The sequence below is a fragment of the Phyllobates terribilis genome, unplaced genomic scaffold (assembly GCF_046119375.1).
Source record: "Phyllobates terribilis strain yellow unplaced genomic scaffold, ASM4611937v1 Scaffold_3__8_contigs__length_932513732, whole genome shotgun sequence".
NCBI classification, from domain to species: domain Eukaryota; kingdom Metazoa; phylum Chordata; class Amphibia; order Anura; family Dendrobatidae; genus Phyllobates; species Phyllobates terribilis.
In genome coordinates, this window is record NW_027362763.1 from 158,036,251 (window position 1) to 158,054,963 (window position 18,713).

The 18,713-nt window shown below is 39.3% G+C and overlaps 1 protein-coding gene across 17 annotated transcripts in view; it reads left to right on the top strand.

Annotated features, from left to right (window-relative positions):
- MYT1L (myelin transcription factor 1 like) overlaps positions 1-18,713 on the top strand; it is a 679,346-nt gene that overhangs the window by 403,000 nt on the left and 257,633 nt on the right. For 16 of the 17 annotated variants that reach the window (XM_073674215.1, XM_073674210.1, XM_073674221.1 and 13 more), the window contains one exon: positions 8,781-8,859. Coding sequence is in view for 2 of the 17 variants with exons in the window: in XM_073674225.1 (XP_073530326.1) it covers positions 8,852-8,859 (8 nt within the window). In the remaining 15 variants the exon portion in view is untranslated. Of the gene's footprint in view, positions 1-1,921; positions 1,942-8,780; positions 8,860-18,713 lie in introns of those variants that run through there. The other variant, XM_073674218.1, reaches the window with a different exon arrangement.

Genomic DNA, 18,713 nt, shown 5'->3' on the forward strand with positions numbered 1-18,713 from the left:
ATTGCGATACAGGGCCGTGATTTTGGCTATAAAAGGGTCCCCTAGACCCCTACCCCAAGCTTTTTAAGAGAATCATATATGGCGTGCCAGGAGACTCTATGGAATGCTTTCTCAGCATCCAACGAGAGTATCTAATTACAAATTTTTAACTGCATCTAGCCCAGGAAATACTTTGTGCCTAGTAGCAGTGTCTGCTAGTCAGCGGATTATCCCGGCTGTTAAGCAAGCTACACCACCTGTAGTTTGGACACTTAATTTTTTCAAAGGAAATGCTTCGGGACCACGGGATACTCAGTGAAGAGCATCAGGAGGCACCCCAAGGCATAGGGGCTGGGACTGGCAGTAGGATGCCTTGCGGTGGACAGCCGAGCTCGATCCTTATAAAAGCTTTTTAACTGCAGCAGCTTTAGTGGACGCTACTGTAGCTGGAATTACGCGGCTGCTGGCATGAGACTTGCCCTCCAATAGATCCTTGTAAATGGATTTAAAGTGTATTCATTCAAATTAGAGAGACAATTTAAATTAAAAAGCTTAGAGCTGCCTCCACCACAGGGGGGCTCGCTCGACCCACCAGCGGACAGGCACCAGTATTGGGAGAGGGGGGCTGGCCGTCAGGGTTCACCGCGGCTCTGGCACAAACCCGGCGACGCGGAGGTGGCACAGGCAGGAGCGGACTGAACGTGTCGGCTTCTCACTTTTTGGATTTTAGAAGGGCATGACATGCCTATATCTGTGTCTCCCCCTCCTTTTACTCCTCCACCTCTTTTCTTTTCGCATGACTATATGTACTTGCCACTTTTCCATGTGTTAGTTGTGTCTTCTGAGCAGTTTGTCAGCTTTTGGACACCTTTGAAGGTGTTTTCTATGTGTTTCTATGTGTTTTTGTTTGCCTGCCATTGGTTTTAACGGTGTTCGAAGGTGTTCGACGAACAGTTCGACGAGCAGTTCGGCGAACACACGGGTGTTCGACGAACCGAACCGAACTCGAACACTATGGGGGTGGCTCAACACTACAGTGCACAGACTGCAGTAAGCAAAACAAGAGGTTGTAGCCCTGATCGGGGAAAGTGTCCCACATACTCTTAAAGGACACAAAAACCAAAAGAGAAAGAATGTACAGGGATAAAATTAAATACAGTGGAATGTAAAAGTTTGGGCACCCCTGGTAAAAATTACTGTTATTGTGAACAGTTAAGCAAGTTGAAGATTAAATGATCTCTAAAAGGCCTCAAGTTAAAGGTGACACATTTCCTTTATATTGTAGGCAAAAAAAAAATTATTGTAATTTTTTACATTTTAAAAATTACAAAACGGAAAATGGGCCGATGCAAATATTTGGAGATTTGTGTGCTCAGATAACTTTGACTAAGGTTTCAGACCTTAATTAGCCTGTTAGGGTTATGGCTTGTTCATCGTTAGGAAAGGCCAGGTGATGCAAATTTCCCAGCTTTCTAAAAACTCAGCCTCCTCTAAAAAACAGCAGCCATGGGTTCTTCTAAGCAGCTATTTGGCAGTCTGAAAATGAAAATGGTGGAGGCCCACAAAGCAGGAGAAGGCTATAGGAAGATAGCAAAGCGTTTTCAAGATTTCCTTTCCTCCGTTCAAAATGTAATTAAGAAATGGTAGTTAACAGGAATAGTTGCAGTCAAGATAAAGTCTGGAAGACCAAGCAAAATTTCTGTGAGAGCTGCTAGATTGCTAGAGAGGCAAATCAGAACCACCACTTGACTGCTAAAGACATTGAGGAAGATTTAGCCGACTCTGGGGTTGTGATACAATGTTCTACTGTTTACAGACACCTGCACAAATATGGCCTTCATGGATGAGTCATCATCAGAAGAAAATCTCTCCTGTGTCCTCATCATAAAATTCAGCATCAGAAGTATGCAAAAGAACATCTAATCAAGCCTGATGAATTTTGGAAACAGGTCCTGTGGACAGGTGAGGTTAAAATAGAACTCTTTTCACAATGATAAAAGGTATATGTGGAGAGAAAAGGGCACAGAATTTCATGAAAAGAACATCTAACCAATTGTTAAGCATGGGGGTGGATCAATCATGCTTTGAGGTTGTGTTGCAGCCAATGGCACGGGGAACATTTCACAGGTAGAGAGAAGAATGGATTCAATGAAATTTCAACAAATTCTTGATGCAAACATAACACCATCTGTAAAAAAGCTGACGTTGAAACGAGGATGGCTTCTGCAAATGGATAATGATCCTATACACACGTTAAAATCCCCAATAGACCTCAATGGGCGCAAGCTGAAGGTTTTACAATGGCCCTCACAGTCCCTTGATGTGAACATCATTGAAAATCTGTGGCTAGACAACAAAATAGCCGTGCATGCAAGACGACCCAGCGATCTCACAGAACTGGAAGAATTTTCCAAGGAAGAATGGATGCAAATCCCTCAAATAAGAACTCAAAAACTCTTGGCTGGCTACAAAAAGTGTTTACAAACTGTGATACTGTCAAAAGCGGGTGCTACTAGACACTAACCATACAGGGTGACCAAACTTTTGCATCCGCCCATTTTCTGTTTTATAACTTTTAAAATGTAAAAGATGAAAATATATATATAGTTTTTTGCCTAAAATACAAAGGAAATGTGTAATTTATAACTTTAGGCCTTTTAGAGGTCATCTCATCTTCAACTTGCTTAACTGTTCGCAATAACAGTAATCTTGACCAGGGGTGCCCAAACTTTTATATGCCACTGTATAAAATATGTAAATCTTTATAATTTATTATTTAAAAATGGGAAAAGAAATAAATATCCAGCATAACAAACAAAGACATGAAAAGTGGGTGAGCCACAAAAGTGTAAAAAAATCACCCTAGTAATAAGGACAATGCAAAGTAGTAACTGTGGAAAAAGTGTGTGCACCTTGATAAATAAGTACAAATGATGGTTAATTCCAAAAATATGAGTGATATAGGTAGAGGAAGGTGCAATCACAAGTTAAACAGGCACACTGATAATCAAAAAATATAAAAAAGATATAGAAACAAGGATTAAGGGGCCAACACTATTAACCCCTTTACAGCCCATGACGTATTAATACGCGTCAGTGCCCTGGGCTTTAAGAGCTTGACCCGTATTAGTACGTGCTCGCGATCACGCGCGCACTCAGGCTGTGCGGGTGCGATCGCCGCCGCGTGTCAGCTGATTGTCACAGCTGACACCCGGTACTATGTGCAGGGAGCGGTCCCGCACCGCTCCGGGCACATTAAACCCTGCAATGCTGCGATCGAAGTCGATCGCAGCATTGCGGTGGCAAGGGGAGGTGATCGGTATACTCACTTCCTCTTCCGGCCTCCAGCGCTGTCTGCCGCGACTTCCCGGGTGTTGCCATGACCCCATTAATAAAGTGGGTTTTTTTCCCACTTTTTAATTTTTACGAATCAATTTGTGAAGCACCTGGGGGTTCCAAGTGCTCACTATGCATCTAGATAGGTGCCTTGAGGGATCTAGTTTCCAAAATGGGGTCACTTGTGGGGGAGCTCCAATGTTTAGGCACACAGGGGCTCTCCAAACGTGACATGGTGTCCGCTAACAAATTGGAACCATGTCGCGTTTGGAGAGCCCCTGTGTGCCTAAACATTGGAGCTCCCCCACAAGTGACCCCATTTTGGCAACTAGACCCCTCAAGGCACCTATCTAGATGCATAGTGAGCACTTGGAACCCCCAGGTACTTCACAAATTGATTTGTAAAAATGAAAAACTGGAAAAAAAATACTTTTTCATTTTTACGGATTAATTTGTGAAGCACCTGGGGGTTCAAAATGCTCACCACCCATCTAGATAAGTTCCCAGGGGGGTCTAGTTTCCAAAATGGGGTCACTTGTGGGGGTTTCCACTGTTTAGGCACATCAGGGGCTCTCCAAACACAAAATGGCATCCGCTAATTATTCAAGCAAATTTTCCAATCGAAAATTCAAATGGCGCTCCTTCCCTTCCGAGCCCTGCCGTGCGCCCAAACAGTGTTTTTTCCCCACATATGGGGTATCTGCATGCTCAGGGGAAATTGCACAACAAATTTTGGGGTCTATTTTTTCCTGTTACCCCTGTGAAAATAAAAAAAATTGGGTCTAAAGTAACATTTTTGTGAAAAAAGTAAAATTTTCATTTTTTTCTTCCACATTCCAAAAATTCCTGTGAAGCACCTGAAGGGTTAATAAAGTTCTTGAATGTGGTTTTGAGCACCTTGAGGGGTGCAGTTTGTAGAATGGTATCACTTTTGGGTATTTTCTGTCATAAAGACCTCTCAAAGTGACTTCAAATAAGATGTGGTCCCTAGAAAAATGGTTTTGTAAATTTTGTTGGAAAAATGAGAAATCGCTGGTCAACTTTTAACCCTTATAGCTCCATAGCAAAAAAAAATTTTGGTTCCAAAATTGTGCTGATGTAAAGTAGACATGTGGGAAATGTTATTTATTAACTATTTTGTGTGAGATATCTCTCTGATTTAAGGGCATAAAAATTCAAATTTTGAAAATTGCAAAATTTTCAAAATTTTCACCAAATTTCCGTTTTTTTCACAAATAAACACAAGTGATATTAAAGAAATTTTACTACAATCATGAAGTACAATATGTCACGAAAAAACAGTCTCAGAATCAGGGGGATCCGTTGAAGTGTTCCAGAGTAATTACCTCATAAAGTGACAGTGGTCAGAATTGTAAAAATTGGCCTGGTCATTAACGTGCAAACCACCTTGGGTTGTAAAAGGGTTAAAGTCCCAAGTAATAAATAATTAAAGATACAATAATACATGGTAATCGGAACATGTTAGGGCTCATCCATGAAACTCTCGACTTGCATTTCACCGATGCTTTATCAGCAGCATGATGGTTTCACTAAAGGGGGTGCTTTCATCTTGTTAAATGCGTAAAATTGCAAAGCACTTGTAAAAAGAAGCAATTTTACAAGTTACCCCTTTTTAAAAATCCTCTCATTCTCAAGAACGTTGGGATTTTTAATTCTATTTTGTACTCCTTATTGACTAGGCCACTGAAGTCTATCATAGGTGACCATTTGCCTAAGATAGGAGTGTGTGCTTGTAAGTACTTTGCTATAGAGCTTGTAATTGCTGCTCTGCTTGAATCACTGGATACTGTTACAGTCCATCTGATGCTGCAGAGTCCCAATGCATCCTGGAAGAATCTATTTAGAGTTTGATCAAAATTAAAAACAAGTAAAAAACTATTTGAATAATTCCACTTCATAAAGCGTCCAAACAATGAGCTGATTTTGTGATGTAAAGATGACTAAGATTGTAAGTATTATATTTGCAAAACTGGTGAAAATGATCTAAACCTAAAGGATAGGTTCAACTATGTGTATAGGTTTGTATGGCATAATTATCATCAAGTTCATTATTGTTTAGAAGTGAATAGGAAAATAGTCTTCTTCATTAATCTGTCTGCTACAATTAATAGTTAAACTTAATTATATATAATGTTATATTCAACGCTACTGTAATTACATGTTGATTTACAGAATGATACATTCAGAATTGTCTAGTTCTCATGAACAGAAAAAAAATGGAACCCAATTAGTCTATTTTAAACACTGCAGAAAGCATTCTGAGAAGCCTGTAGAAAAGAGTGATACAAGGCCAGAGCAGGACCATGTAGACCACTGGCATGACTGACTTGGCGCTGTGATCAACATATCCAAAAAAGTCACATAATGGACTGGATAATACTCCAGATTTAGAGATGATCGAATCAGTTAAATTTGAATTTGCCATATTCGACCAATATTTCCAGAAAATGTGATTTGAAGCAAATTGATTCACCCAAATCGCAAAACTACATGCCTCCAATTGCCCTGAAAAGTTGTGTATAACACTCTGAAGTGTCATGGGACTATATTAAACCCCTTTTAGGCTCTTAGACACAAACAAAGCCTTAGTAATGTCATAATGACCGTAAAAATGAATGTTAATCTGGTAGTAACCAGCATCCCAATTAATAAGACATTGTACTGACAAACTTTTCATGTTTTGTAAATAAAAAAGTCCAAAAATCATCCCTCTTAGTTATTATTTTTGGGAAGACTCTATTGTGCAGAATACCATCTCATAGTGTCGCTGTCAGAGGTAACATCATCATGCCATAACAAATGAGTGATTTGCAATATATTCCATAAGATCCTCCATTTCTTTCCAACTAATATGCTTGCAAAGGGCAAGAAAGCCAATTGTGGCTGCATTTAGTAGTACTACAGCCCGGCCAGCCGCTGCTAGTTGTTGCTTAGACTATTGTTAGCGACTCCTATATTCTTAGCCATGGCATGGGTTTTCTTTTCTTTTACATTAACCCGTCCATTGCCACTGCTAATTTTTATTTTACCAAGCAAAAAAATTAATATGCAAATTTGGTTTGTTATATGATGGAACTTAATGATTGATAGCATAAAGAAAATAATTTATTAACCAAAGTTGCCATGTTTGTAGCTTTTGAATTTAGGCTTATTACATAATGTATATATTTAGTTTTTTCAGTCATTTAATTAGAATAAAACACTTCCCAATTCATGCCTCGCATCAGAGTATATCATTGTCAAATATCAATAATGTTTAAATCGGGTTTAATTGGTCATTGTTGTTTCAAAAAACTCTATATAAATCAATACTACAAGTGACTATAAGATACTTTGTAACATATTTTATTAGAGAAATATGTTTTTGTTTCCACTTGTGAGCCTCTTCTCAACCACTTTCCCTGCTTCTTGACCTCACCATCTACACTGAAAAAAGCTCAAATCCATCTTGCTCAAGAGATCTGCCAGCTCACTGTAGTATCAGGTTCTAGCTACTATTAAACTTAGTGGTGAAGGGGACCAGGAGAAAGAATGAGGAACAATCAGCACAGGGAGAGACAAGCAGATAAGGGCAGATCACGCTGCAGCTTCTAGAAAAAATATTTAACTTCCTGCTGGATTCACATCTACATAGCTTAGTATTACCATGTAATGTCTTCCATGCTGCTGTTGCTATTGTCTATTTGCTACAGAGAAAAGTGAGCAGGAATTCATCTCTTTGTGTGTGCTGTGTTTGGAAGACATCATAGCAGCTTGTCTCCCTAGCTCAGAGAGAAGAGAAGCTTAGAGACTGAGCTTGCAAAGTGGAAAACTAGTGAAAAATGCAGAATAGAAATCAAATAATGGTTATCCTTTCTGCTCTTTCTCTGTCCTCATAACAGTGGTAATTTTATTTTGAGCTGATATGATGACTTAAATACTTTTATGCCTAAAAATGACAAAAGTATACTCGGAGTGATACCTTTATTGGCTAACCAGAAAAACTATTTTTTTTTCTGGTTAACCAATAAAGGTATCACTCCGAGTATACTTTTGTCATTTTTTGGACATAAAAGTATTTACATCCAATATTCTGGCTAACACGGTACCACAATATAACTTGTATTGTACATCCAGCTGATGACTAGTAATTTCAGACAGACTGGTTGCTATTGATCTGCAGACTGACAATTATTTCCTAGGAACCAGGCTGCCGTTGCACGCTGTAGTGGCCTGGGAATGTAATAATAGTTATAGCACCTCACTATTTTGAAAGGTTTTCTCTAAAAGTAAATTAAAATACATCAGGGCATACAGGTGACCTGAAGGCTCTTTCTCAGGCCCTTCTTAGGTCAATTTTTGTGCCTTTATGAGTTAATCAAAAAGACTTTTTTTACATCTCTACCAATGCCTGTGAATTTCTACTGGATGTAACATCAGTATTTTAGTGGAACTTTCACAAACTGGCTTTGGTGAATTAGTTGCGGAGGTTGATAAATCATATGTGCAGCTGTACTAGGGCCCGGTACGTAGCATGAGGTACTGATCCCTAAAAGAGGTTGTCCAGGACTATTTTATTTTTTTACTATGGGCCTAAGAATTAACAGGCAGGTAGTTGCTAACTGGCTAAGAGTAGTCACGGACCGCTCCTACTGGTGATTCTGCAGCCTCCACTGATGGTCATGTTGACAGAGCACCTCCTGCTCTTTCCCTCTGCTCTGTTGATGGGGCGTGACTGCCGATGTCATACTGATTGACAGCTGACTCCCTGCTTCCTAACTGTGGGAAGCCGGCTGTTAATCAGCATGACGTCGGCAGTTACGCTCCATTGACAAAACAGCCCAGAAGAGGAAGAGTTGCTTTGTTGACGTGAAACAATAGAACCGCCCTCAGGAGTGGTCCATGATCAATCTGAGCCGGTCCAAGGTAGAACAGGCAGGATAGTCAGATAATTAGTTACTAGCTGCCTGTTAATTGTTAGGCCAATAGTTAAAAAATCTAATGGTCCTGGAAAACCCCTTTAAAATTAGCTTCTGATGGACTGTTAAAAAATGAAAGGGGATGCACTACGATGGACTATTAAAATGTAAGTGGTTCACATAGTGTTTTTACATGGTACCCATTGCTGTCTGTATGCACTGCTGTTCAGCAGCATTGTGAATACTAATCAGTATATGTCGATTGATGTGAATGTTATGAAATAGGGGTTGTCTAGGATTATAAAAACATGTCTGCTTTGTCTCAGATACTGCACCACCTTAGTCTAAAGGCGGTGTCGGGTATTACAGCTCAGCTTTACAAAATTCAGTAGATCACACACAACCTATGAAGAGATGCGAAAGTGTAATTTAAAGAAAAGGGCCATGTTTTTCTAATCCAATATAAAATATTATTTTACTGTAATAGACAACGCCTTCTATCAGTGAATGTTTGTAACCAAATCATTTTCTCTGTTTCCATTTTAGACCTCCTACACGGACTCACCATCACTTTCCTTATTCAGCTCGGTCCACCAGACAAGCAGACAGTACTTCAAATGCTCAGGTAATTTACAAACGATTATTAAATATCAACCTATTATTTTTTTTCATGTATTTGGATAAGTACACAAAAAGGCTTACCCTTCAACATACAAATGCAATATTTATTTTAACAATAGCATGCTGCCTGTGTATATTGGCAATTTAGTGAAGGTAAAGGGAATCTGTAAGCAGGATTGCACATCCCAAGCTATTAATATATTCATGTAGCTCTTTCAAAGACAAGTCCAGCTATACCTTTCACATTCCAGTCTGTTTCTCTTTTACTGAGAAATCAGTGTTTGAATTGATATGCAAATGAGGAAGAAGATCTGTTTATAGATCTGAAGCCTCTGTCACTCCAGCTCTATTCCCCACCCAGCACTGTTTCCTCCTGCTTGACAAATGACTCATGTGCCTGACATCAGCATAGAGGCTGTTAGTCAAGCAGGAGGGGGCGACGCTGGTCACGGAATAGAGCTGGAATGACAGAGTCTTCAGACCTTCAGCCTCATTTGCATATCAATTGAAAAGCTGATTTCTCAGTAACTGCGGGACGGACTGGCCATGTAAAGGTATTGCTGGACTTATCAAAAGCTGCATGTATGTAAGCATAGTGTGGGGGATGAAATCCTATTGACAGACTCGATTTAGGTTCAGACTGGCCCACAGGGGAACAGGTAAATCCCCCGGTAGGCCTCTTTGCAGGAGTTGTCCCGCCACCCTACTATTTGAGCAGTAGTTGGACAATACACTTGATTCGCTATGTGCCGACAAGGGCAGCATATCTTCACTCATTTTACAAACTACAAAATGTATTATGATATAAATCTGTGAATGTTGGTAATGTAATATTTGCCTACAGCTGAACTTGGCACCCCAGTATGACATTGATTATATATATCCACTACGATTGTGGGAAAATGTACGATTCATACAAATTAGTGAATGCTAGCTATTGAATAATATTTACAGTATACAATTCAATTAAATGTGATATATATTTATAAAATTACTAGTAATGGAGCTTTACTCTAAAAAGGTTGGCTCAACTGGCCGATCTCATCTCAGATAGTAGTCAGCGATCTTCTATTAATATTAGGAGAAGCTATGTAATACAGCTCAAATACATGGATGACATGTAGTCCTGCAGAGTCCACTAGATTGGATTTGCTTTTCCTTATACCTTGTCCCATTTTATGATGTCCATACTATTAAAAAAGTTATATGGAAGACAGTTTGGCTGAAGGTATAGTAAAATCCTTTTAACTCTTCTTCTCTTATAATTATATTATTTATTGGAGCGCTGTTATCACATAGCACAAAGAAAAGTTAATTCACAAATTCAGTTCTGCTGCTTGTACCCACTATATGGACAAAAGTATTGGAACACGTACACATTGCACCTACAGGAGTTTTTATGATATCCCTTTGTAACTCCGTAGGCATTAACATGGAGTTGCTCTCTCCTTCATTGCAGCTATCGCAGCTTCCAATCTTCTTGGAAGGCTTTCTGCATGATTTTGATGTTTGCATTTGCCATTTTTACATGGTCATTCATCCGGAAGAACATTTGTGAGGTCAGACACTGATGTTGGACTAGACTGCCAGAATCATAATCTACATTCTAGTTCATATCAAAGGTGTTCAATGAGGTTGAGGATAATTGAGAGTAAAGTTCTTCTATGACAAAATCGACCAACCATGCCTTTATGAAACTTTGTGTATTGGGGCACAGTAATGTTGGAACAAAAAGGGCCTCCTCAAAATTGTTCCCACTGAGTTGGGAACATACAGTGGAATTATCCAAAATGTCATGTAGGCTGTAGCATTAAGATTTCCTTTGACGGGAGCTACAGTAAGTGAAGTAGATCAAACCCTGAAATGCAAATTTACTATTCTCCTTCCACCAAACTTGTCAGTGGACACAATGCAGTCTGGCAGGTAAAGTTCTAGACTTCGCCAAACCAAGACTCATCCATCAGGTGCCTGATGGAGAAGTGTGATTCATCACTCTACAGAACACTTTTCCACTGCTACAAAGTCCGATAGTGACTGCTTTACACTCCTACGTCCGACACTTGGCATTGGGCATGGTGATGTGAGGTTTGCATGTAGCTGCTCCACCATAAATATCTATGTCATGAAGCTCCGGGGGCCCAGTTTTTGTTAATGTTAATGTCAGAGTATATTTAGACTTTTATGCACTATGTTCCTCACCACCCTACGACCCTGCTCTGTAATTTTATGTGGATTCAACTTCGTAGTTGAGTTACTGTTGTGGCTGAATGTGTCCACTTTTCAATAATACTGCTCATAGGTGATCATGAAATAATTAGGAAGGAAAAAATTTCATGAACTGACTTGTTACAACAGTGGCATCTTTTTACAGGACCTCTCATGTATTCAGTGAGCTCTTTAGATTGACCCATTCTTTCACAAATGTTAACAAAGACAAACGGCATAGCTAGGGGCAGGATTTTATATATAACTGTGGTAATAGGAATTCATTTTTTAAAATGTGAGTTCTAGTGCTTTTGACCCTAAAGTATATGCAGCTCTTGCAAAAATTAAGAGACCACTGAACAGTTTTCTATTGGATAGCATGGAAAGACTGTTGGAAAGCAGCCAAGACGTATGAAAGCTGTGATTAAAAATCATGGTTAGTCCACTAAATATTGATTTCTGAACTGTTACTGAGTTAAAACATGAGTAATTTGAGGTCTGAAAGCACTGTTTCTTTTTTAGTATTTTGACGCTTTATCATTTGCTGCAAATAAATACAAAATTTTTAGCTTTGAATTTCGGAGACATGTTGTCAGTAGTTTATAGACTAAAACAACAATGTATATTTTACTCAAAAATATACCTATAAAGAGAAAAATCAGAGAAAATGAAAATTTTGCAGTGGTCTCTTAATTTTTGCCAGAGCTGTATATACCTAGGCAGGTCTGGTAAAAATGCTTCAAAGTAAAATGATTTAAAAAATAGAAGCGTTTGATGGTTTATTTTAATCAATTAAGAAAATGCAAAGTGAATGAACAAATGAGAAATCTAAATCAAATCAATATTTGCTTTGCTACAAAACAGCATCAATTCTAGTTGCACACAGTTTTTGAAGACTCTCAGTAGTGTTGAGCCACCCCCGTAGTGTTCGGGTTCGGTTCGTCGAACACCGGGATGTTCGAGGAACTGTTCGTCGAACACCTTAGAACACCGTCGAACACCGTTAAAACCAAAGGCAGGCAAACAAAAACACATAGAAACACATAGAAAACACCTTCAAAGGTGTCCAAAAGCTGACAAACTGCTCAGAAGACACTCTCTTTAAAAAAGACGGCCGGCAATTCAGCAGCGGCAGACACTGGTACCTGACAATTTAGACAAGAAGGAATAGAGCATCACACATAGATTAGATAGATAGAAACATGTCAGTCACATATATAAGAAGTACAGTGACAGTGTTGGTTACTGTACTTGTCATTTAGTGTTAAAGGTAAAGGATTTATTAAAAAAAATATTAGTGTTTTCATGCACCGTCTCTTTAAAAAAGCCGGCCGGCAATTCAGCTGTGGTACCCGACAATTTATAACAGAAAGAATAGAGCATCACACATAGATTAGATAGATAGAAACATGTCAGTCACATATATATGAAGTACAGTGATAGTGTTGGTTACTGTACTTGTCATTTAGTGTTAAAATAAAGGAGTGTCTTATAGATGCCTCTCCATTACTAACCTGGGCTTGATGTCAGCTGGCATAATAAGCTGACATCAACCCCAACCCTATTACCCCACTGCCACCGCTACAGGGCAGTGGGAAGAGCGAGGCTAAGTGCCAGAATTGGCGCATCCTATGGATGCGCCATTTCTGGGGCGGCTGACGGCTGATGTTTCTAGCCTGGGAGGGGGCCAATATTCATGGCACCCTTCCTGGGCTATTAATATCAGCCCCCAGCTGTCTGCATAGCCTTTGCTAGCTATTAAAATAGGGGTGACCCCACGTCATTTTTTTGGGGGTCCCCCATTTTATTAGCTAGTAAAGGCTAGGTATTCAGCTGGGGGCTGATATTAGTAGCCTGGGAAGCTCCGTGGGTATTACACCCTTCCCAGGCTTCAAACATCTGCCCCAGCCGTCTGCTTAACCTCCGCTAGAGACTAAAATTACGGGGAACCCCACGCCAATTTTTTTTTAAATAAATCCTTTATTTTAACACTAAGTGACAAGTACAGTAATCAACACTATCACTGTACTTCTTATATATGTGACTGACATGTTTCTATCTATCTAATCTATGTGTGATGCTCTATTCCTTCTGTTACAAATTGTCGGGTACCGCTGCTGAATTGCCGGCCGGCTTTTTTAAAGAGACGGTGCATGAAAACACTAATATTTTTTTTAATAAATCCTTTACACTAAATGACAAGTACAGTAACCAACACTGTCACTGTACTTCTTATATATGTGACTGACATGTTTCTATCTATCTAATCTATGTGTGATGCTCTATTCTTTCGGTTCTAAATTGTCGGGCACCGGTGTATGCGCTGCTGAATTGCCGGCTTTTCATGTTTCACTGTGAGCACTGTTCCCATCGATTTGGGCAACCACTGTAATGCCACAACCACCATGGCTGTGGCATTACAGTGAGTGGCAGACAATCCCTGCATGATTGGTGCTCTAAATGCCAGACATGCAGGACACGCTTTTGGTGCACGAACAGTTATCGAACATAACCTCGAACAGCCGAATTTTTTGCAAATCGTTCGCGTTCGTCTAACGACTCGAACACCGCCTAAAACAGCTCGAATTTGAGATTGGCAAACAGTTCTAGTCGAACACCGCTCATCTCAAACTCTCAGTAGTAAGGTTGGTTCAAGCATCTTGGAGAACTAACCACAGATCTTCCGTGAATGTAAATTTTCTCAAGTCCTTCTGTCTCTTCGTGGAATCTCAGACAGACCAGACTCAATGATATTGAGATCAGGGCTCTGTGAAGGCCAAAATATGATTTCCCAGACTCCTTGTTCCTCTTTACCCTGAAGATATGACTATATGTTTGGGATCATTGTTCTGGTGCAGAATAAATCTGGAGCAAATCGGATGCCAACCATTGCATGGTGGATAATTGTCTGCCTGTATTTCTTAGCATTGAAGACACCATTAATTCTGACCAAATCCCAAACTCCATCTGCTAAATTGAGACCTCAGACATGCAAGGAACTTCTTGCCCTTGCTTCACTGCAGTCTGCAGACACTCATTATTGCACCACTCTCCAGCTCTTCCACAGACAAACTGCCTTTTGTTACAGCCAAATACTTGAAATTTTGACTCATCAGTCCAGAGCACCTGCTGCCATTTTTCTGCACCTCAGTTTCTATTTTTTTGTGCATAGTTGAGTAGCTTGGCCTTGTGTCCATGTGTAAGGTATGGCATTTTAGTCACAATTATTCCATGAAGACAATTTCTGCCAATATTTCTTCAAACTGTAGATGGGTCTAGCTTGGTCCCACTGTTTGCTTCCAGTTCTGAGCTGATGGCACTGTTGGACATCTTACGATTTCCAAGGGAAGTAAGCATAATGTCTTTTATCTGCAGCACTAAGTTTCCTTGGTTAACCACTGTGTTTACAGTTCTTAATGTTGCCCATTTCTTGCTGTCTGTCTAAAAGAGTTTAACAGCACATCTTCAAACCCTAGTCTTCTTTGAAATCTTTGCCTAGAAAAGACCTTGCAGATGCAGTATAACTACCTTGTATCTTGTAGCTGTGTTCAATTTTGCCATGTTAGGTCACATGTGACTAGTGATGAGTGAGTATGTTCGGTTAACCCTTTTGGCAAGTATGCTCGGGCGAGTACCGAGTATCTTCAGCGTACTTGGTGATATGTTTGAATCACTCCCATGTGCATGATTTGCTTGTTTCTTAAGCATTCCTCACATGTAGTAAAGCTGTCAAACAGTCGCAAATCATGCACATGGGAGTGATTCAAACATATCACCGAGTACGCTGAAGATACTCTGTACTCGCCTGAGCACACTCGCCGAAAGGGTTAACCGAACATACTCGCTCATCACTACATGTGACCTGAAACTGTCTTCCAGAACCTCACCTTTGAAGCTGAGTTTAGCTGTTCCTCACCCAATTTTAAACTTCCTACACACCTGTTTCCGTTTTAATCATTGACTGTATTTCAACCTACATAGGAAAATGATGATCATTATCACCTGTTTGGTATAACTGGTTAATCATACATCTGACTGTTATCCTACAAAATCCTTGACTTTTTGCAATTGTACCTAGAAGAATTTATACTGTTTTGAAGGCACTGGACGGTTACAACAAATATTGATTTGGTTTAGATTTCTAATTTGTTTATTCTCTTTGCATTTTATTAATGTATTAAAATGAGCTATGAACACTTTTATTTTAGAAAGGATTTGTAATTTGTAATATTTTTTACACCTGCCTAAAACTTTTGTCCAGCACTGTATATGTATATTGTTGACAGAATTAATTGGAATATTCGGCTTTGTAGTATTATAATGCATGTGAGTAAAGTGATAAGAGTTACTAATGGTTTTTATGAAATGATGTCTAAGGTGTAGCAGGAAGGCAGCTGTGGATCCGTCTGACTGATCCCTTTTAAACACTGTAAACAGCGGGAATCACAGGTTAATCTTTAAAGGATACGTCTGCTCAGATGATTGTTTTTGTAAACACTTGTAAACCCGGCTACATAGAGATGATTAAGACTTACAACAATCAAAGACAAAAATTCCACAGTGCTCGGAAAATGAGGCACAAATGAAATGCATAGCTTTTATTTTACACGTGTGCAAAATATAGGGCTTCATGATGTGTGTATGCAGTGTTTTATGGACAGCATGTTGGGTAATGCATGTTGAGATTAAAGGATAAAAACTCAGCCTTTGATACGAATGGTATTTTATTTCATTGTGGGGAAAATACATTTCCGTTATTTAGTCATAATAACAACATATTTAGTGAAGGTGAAAAATCACATAAGTCCATCAAGTTCATGCTATTTTTATGCCATGTTGATCCCGAAGAAGGCAAAAATAAACCTTATGACCTAGAAACCAAGAAGGAAAAAAATTAATTCTGACCCCAAAAATGTCAATGGAAATTTTTCCATTGATCAAATATAAATCTACAGCAATTACAATTTGTAATTAGAGATGAGCGGATCAGTTCGCGGAACTTCATTCCAGCATCCAGGTTAGTGGAACCTGGTGTCTAGACGAGAGTGCCGGAAATCTCTTACCTACTCGCATCCCCGTCATGTCATTTGATTTGTCAGGGCTGCCACAATATTATCTGTACAATGTAATACACATATGACGTTGCTCCAGCCCTGGCTAATTAAATGCCACGTCGAGGACGCCAGAGGTAAGAGATTCAAGGGCCTCCTATCTGGCCACCAAGTACCACTGACCTGGACGCTTTACCAGAGTCCTACGAATCGATCCGCTCCTTTCTATTTGTAATGATGTCTTTCTAAAAATTCTCCAAAACCAATATACAATTTTTTTAACAGATCATTCATCACAGCATGTTGAAGACTTAGACGATGCCCCCTTGTTAGGCTATGTTTCCATAATTCATCTAGCTTTTATTTGTTTTTATGAAGCAAAAAGCAAATTTATCTTGCAAAAATGGTCACCGAAATGTTCTATGTAGATCTTTTTACCACGTGTGCTCTGGATGGGGCTAAAGTCACTGCCAGGCACCTTTGATGATGGATGATGTTTATCAGCAACTAATTGATGGTGCATATTGAAATCAAAATAACTGATTCTCTATATCTACTTTCTGGGGAGTCAGGGATCGGCCAGTTCTTTCAAAAATTGGCAGGATTGGATTACGCTCATGTTTATGGTCAGCTTTATGTAAATACAATTTTATTATCACAATACATTAGCTTCCTGTAGTGGCCTAATATCTTCCTTATGTGTGATATTGTGCAATATTTGTTGCCTCTGAAGACTCAGATGTAGAACATTTAATTTAACCATACACATTAGATAGACGCAGATGATTGAACAACAGATGGACAGGACAACGATCATGGGGTGAATGATTGTTACACTGATGCACACATACACGATTCAGCCCAAATTGATGGTTACAATCATTCAAACCAGCCATATGCCATCAATGCAACCGGTGAAGGACAAACAGTCTTTCTGGAAATATTCTTTTACAAAAAGGACATTTGTGGACTAACAGATATGAAGAACTAGGCACTCGATAGTGAAATAGAGGTGATGTGTATCTGTAATCCAATATATACAGTAATACCTTGACTTACAAGTTTAATTTGTTCTGTGACTGAGCTCTTAACTCAATTTGCTTATATATGAAATTAAACTTCCCCCTACGCACCAAGTCGTAAACCCCGGTTCAGCGCGGGCTACGGCGCTGAGCCCGCACTGAACCGGGCACATGTCAGCTGATTCTTACAATCTCTGACAGCAGCATTTAACATCGCCACACCGGAAGTGCGACATTAGCCCCGCCCATCGGTGACCCCGTCACATGATCGCAGGTCACTGATGGGTTGGCATGACAACCCGGCGTCTGCAGCAGACCCCTGTGGTTGTCATGTCTCGATTGCTATGAGCGCCACCTAGTGGTCGGCGCTCATAGCACAGTAGCATTTCTGCTACATAGAGGTGATCTGCTGATCACCTCTATGTAGCAGAGGCGATCGGACAGTTGCTGCTTCTAGTCTCCTATGGAGACTATTGAAGCCAGCAGAAAGTAAAGAAAAAATGTTTTTAAAAATATTAAAAAAATAAAAAAAATATTAAAGTTTAAATCACCCCCTTTTCCCCCTATTCAAAATAAAATAATTTAAAAAAGCCCCATATACACATATTTGGTACTACTGCATTCAGAATTGCCCGATCTATCAATATAAAAAAATAATTAATCCGATCGGTAAACGGCGTAATGAGAAAAAAATTCTAAACGCCAGAATCATGTTTTTTTTGTCGTCATAACATTACAATAAAATGCAATAACGTGCGATCAAAACATCTGATCTACCCCAAAATGGTATCAATAAAAACATCAGCTCAACACGCAAAAAATAAGCCCTCACCCAGCCCCAGATCACGAAAAATTGAGACGCTACGGGTCTCCGAAAATTACGCCAATTTTTTTTTTTTTTAGCAAGCTTTGGATTTTTTTTCACCACTTAAATAAAAAAGAACCTATACATGTTTGGTATCTACGAACTCGTAATGACCTGGAGAATAATAATGAAAGGTCAGTTTTAGCATTCAGTGAAAGTGGTAAAAAAAACATGGAATTGCTCTTTTTCTGCAATTTCACCTCACTTGGAATTTTTTTCCCGTTTTCCAGTACACAATATGGTAAAACCAGTGATAGCGTTTAAAAGTACAACTTGTCCTGCAAAAAATAAGCCCTCGCATGGCCGTATTGACCAAACAATAAAAAGGCTATGGCTCTGGGAAGAAGGGGAGCAAAAAATGAAAAAGCAAAAAGAGAAAATGCTCCGGTCATTAAGGGGTTAATCTGATCCCCCCAAACACCACACCAATTTTTTTGTTAGGTGTTTTTAAATAAGAAAAATTAACTTTATTAATAACAAATACAGTAATGTACAGTATGAAAAACTATTAAAGCACACCATTGTTTTTCTTATGAAATTCTCAATAAGTTTGATGTGTCACATGACTCTCTTCCCATTGAAAAAATAAGGTTGGATCCAAAAGGGCCAACTTCAAAATGGCCACCATGGTCACCACCCATCTGGAAAAGTTTTCCCTCTCCTATACTAATGTGCCACAAACAGGAAATTGATATCACCAACCATTCCCATTTAA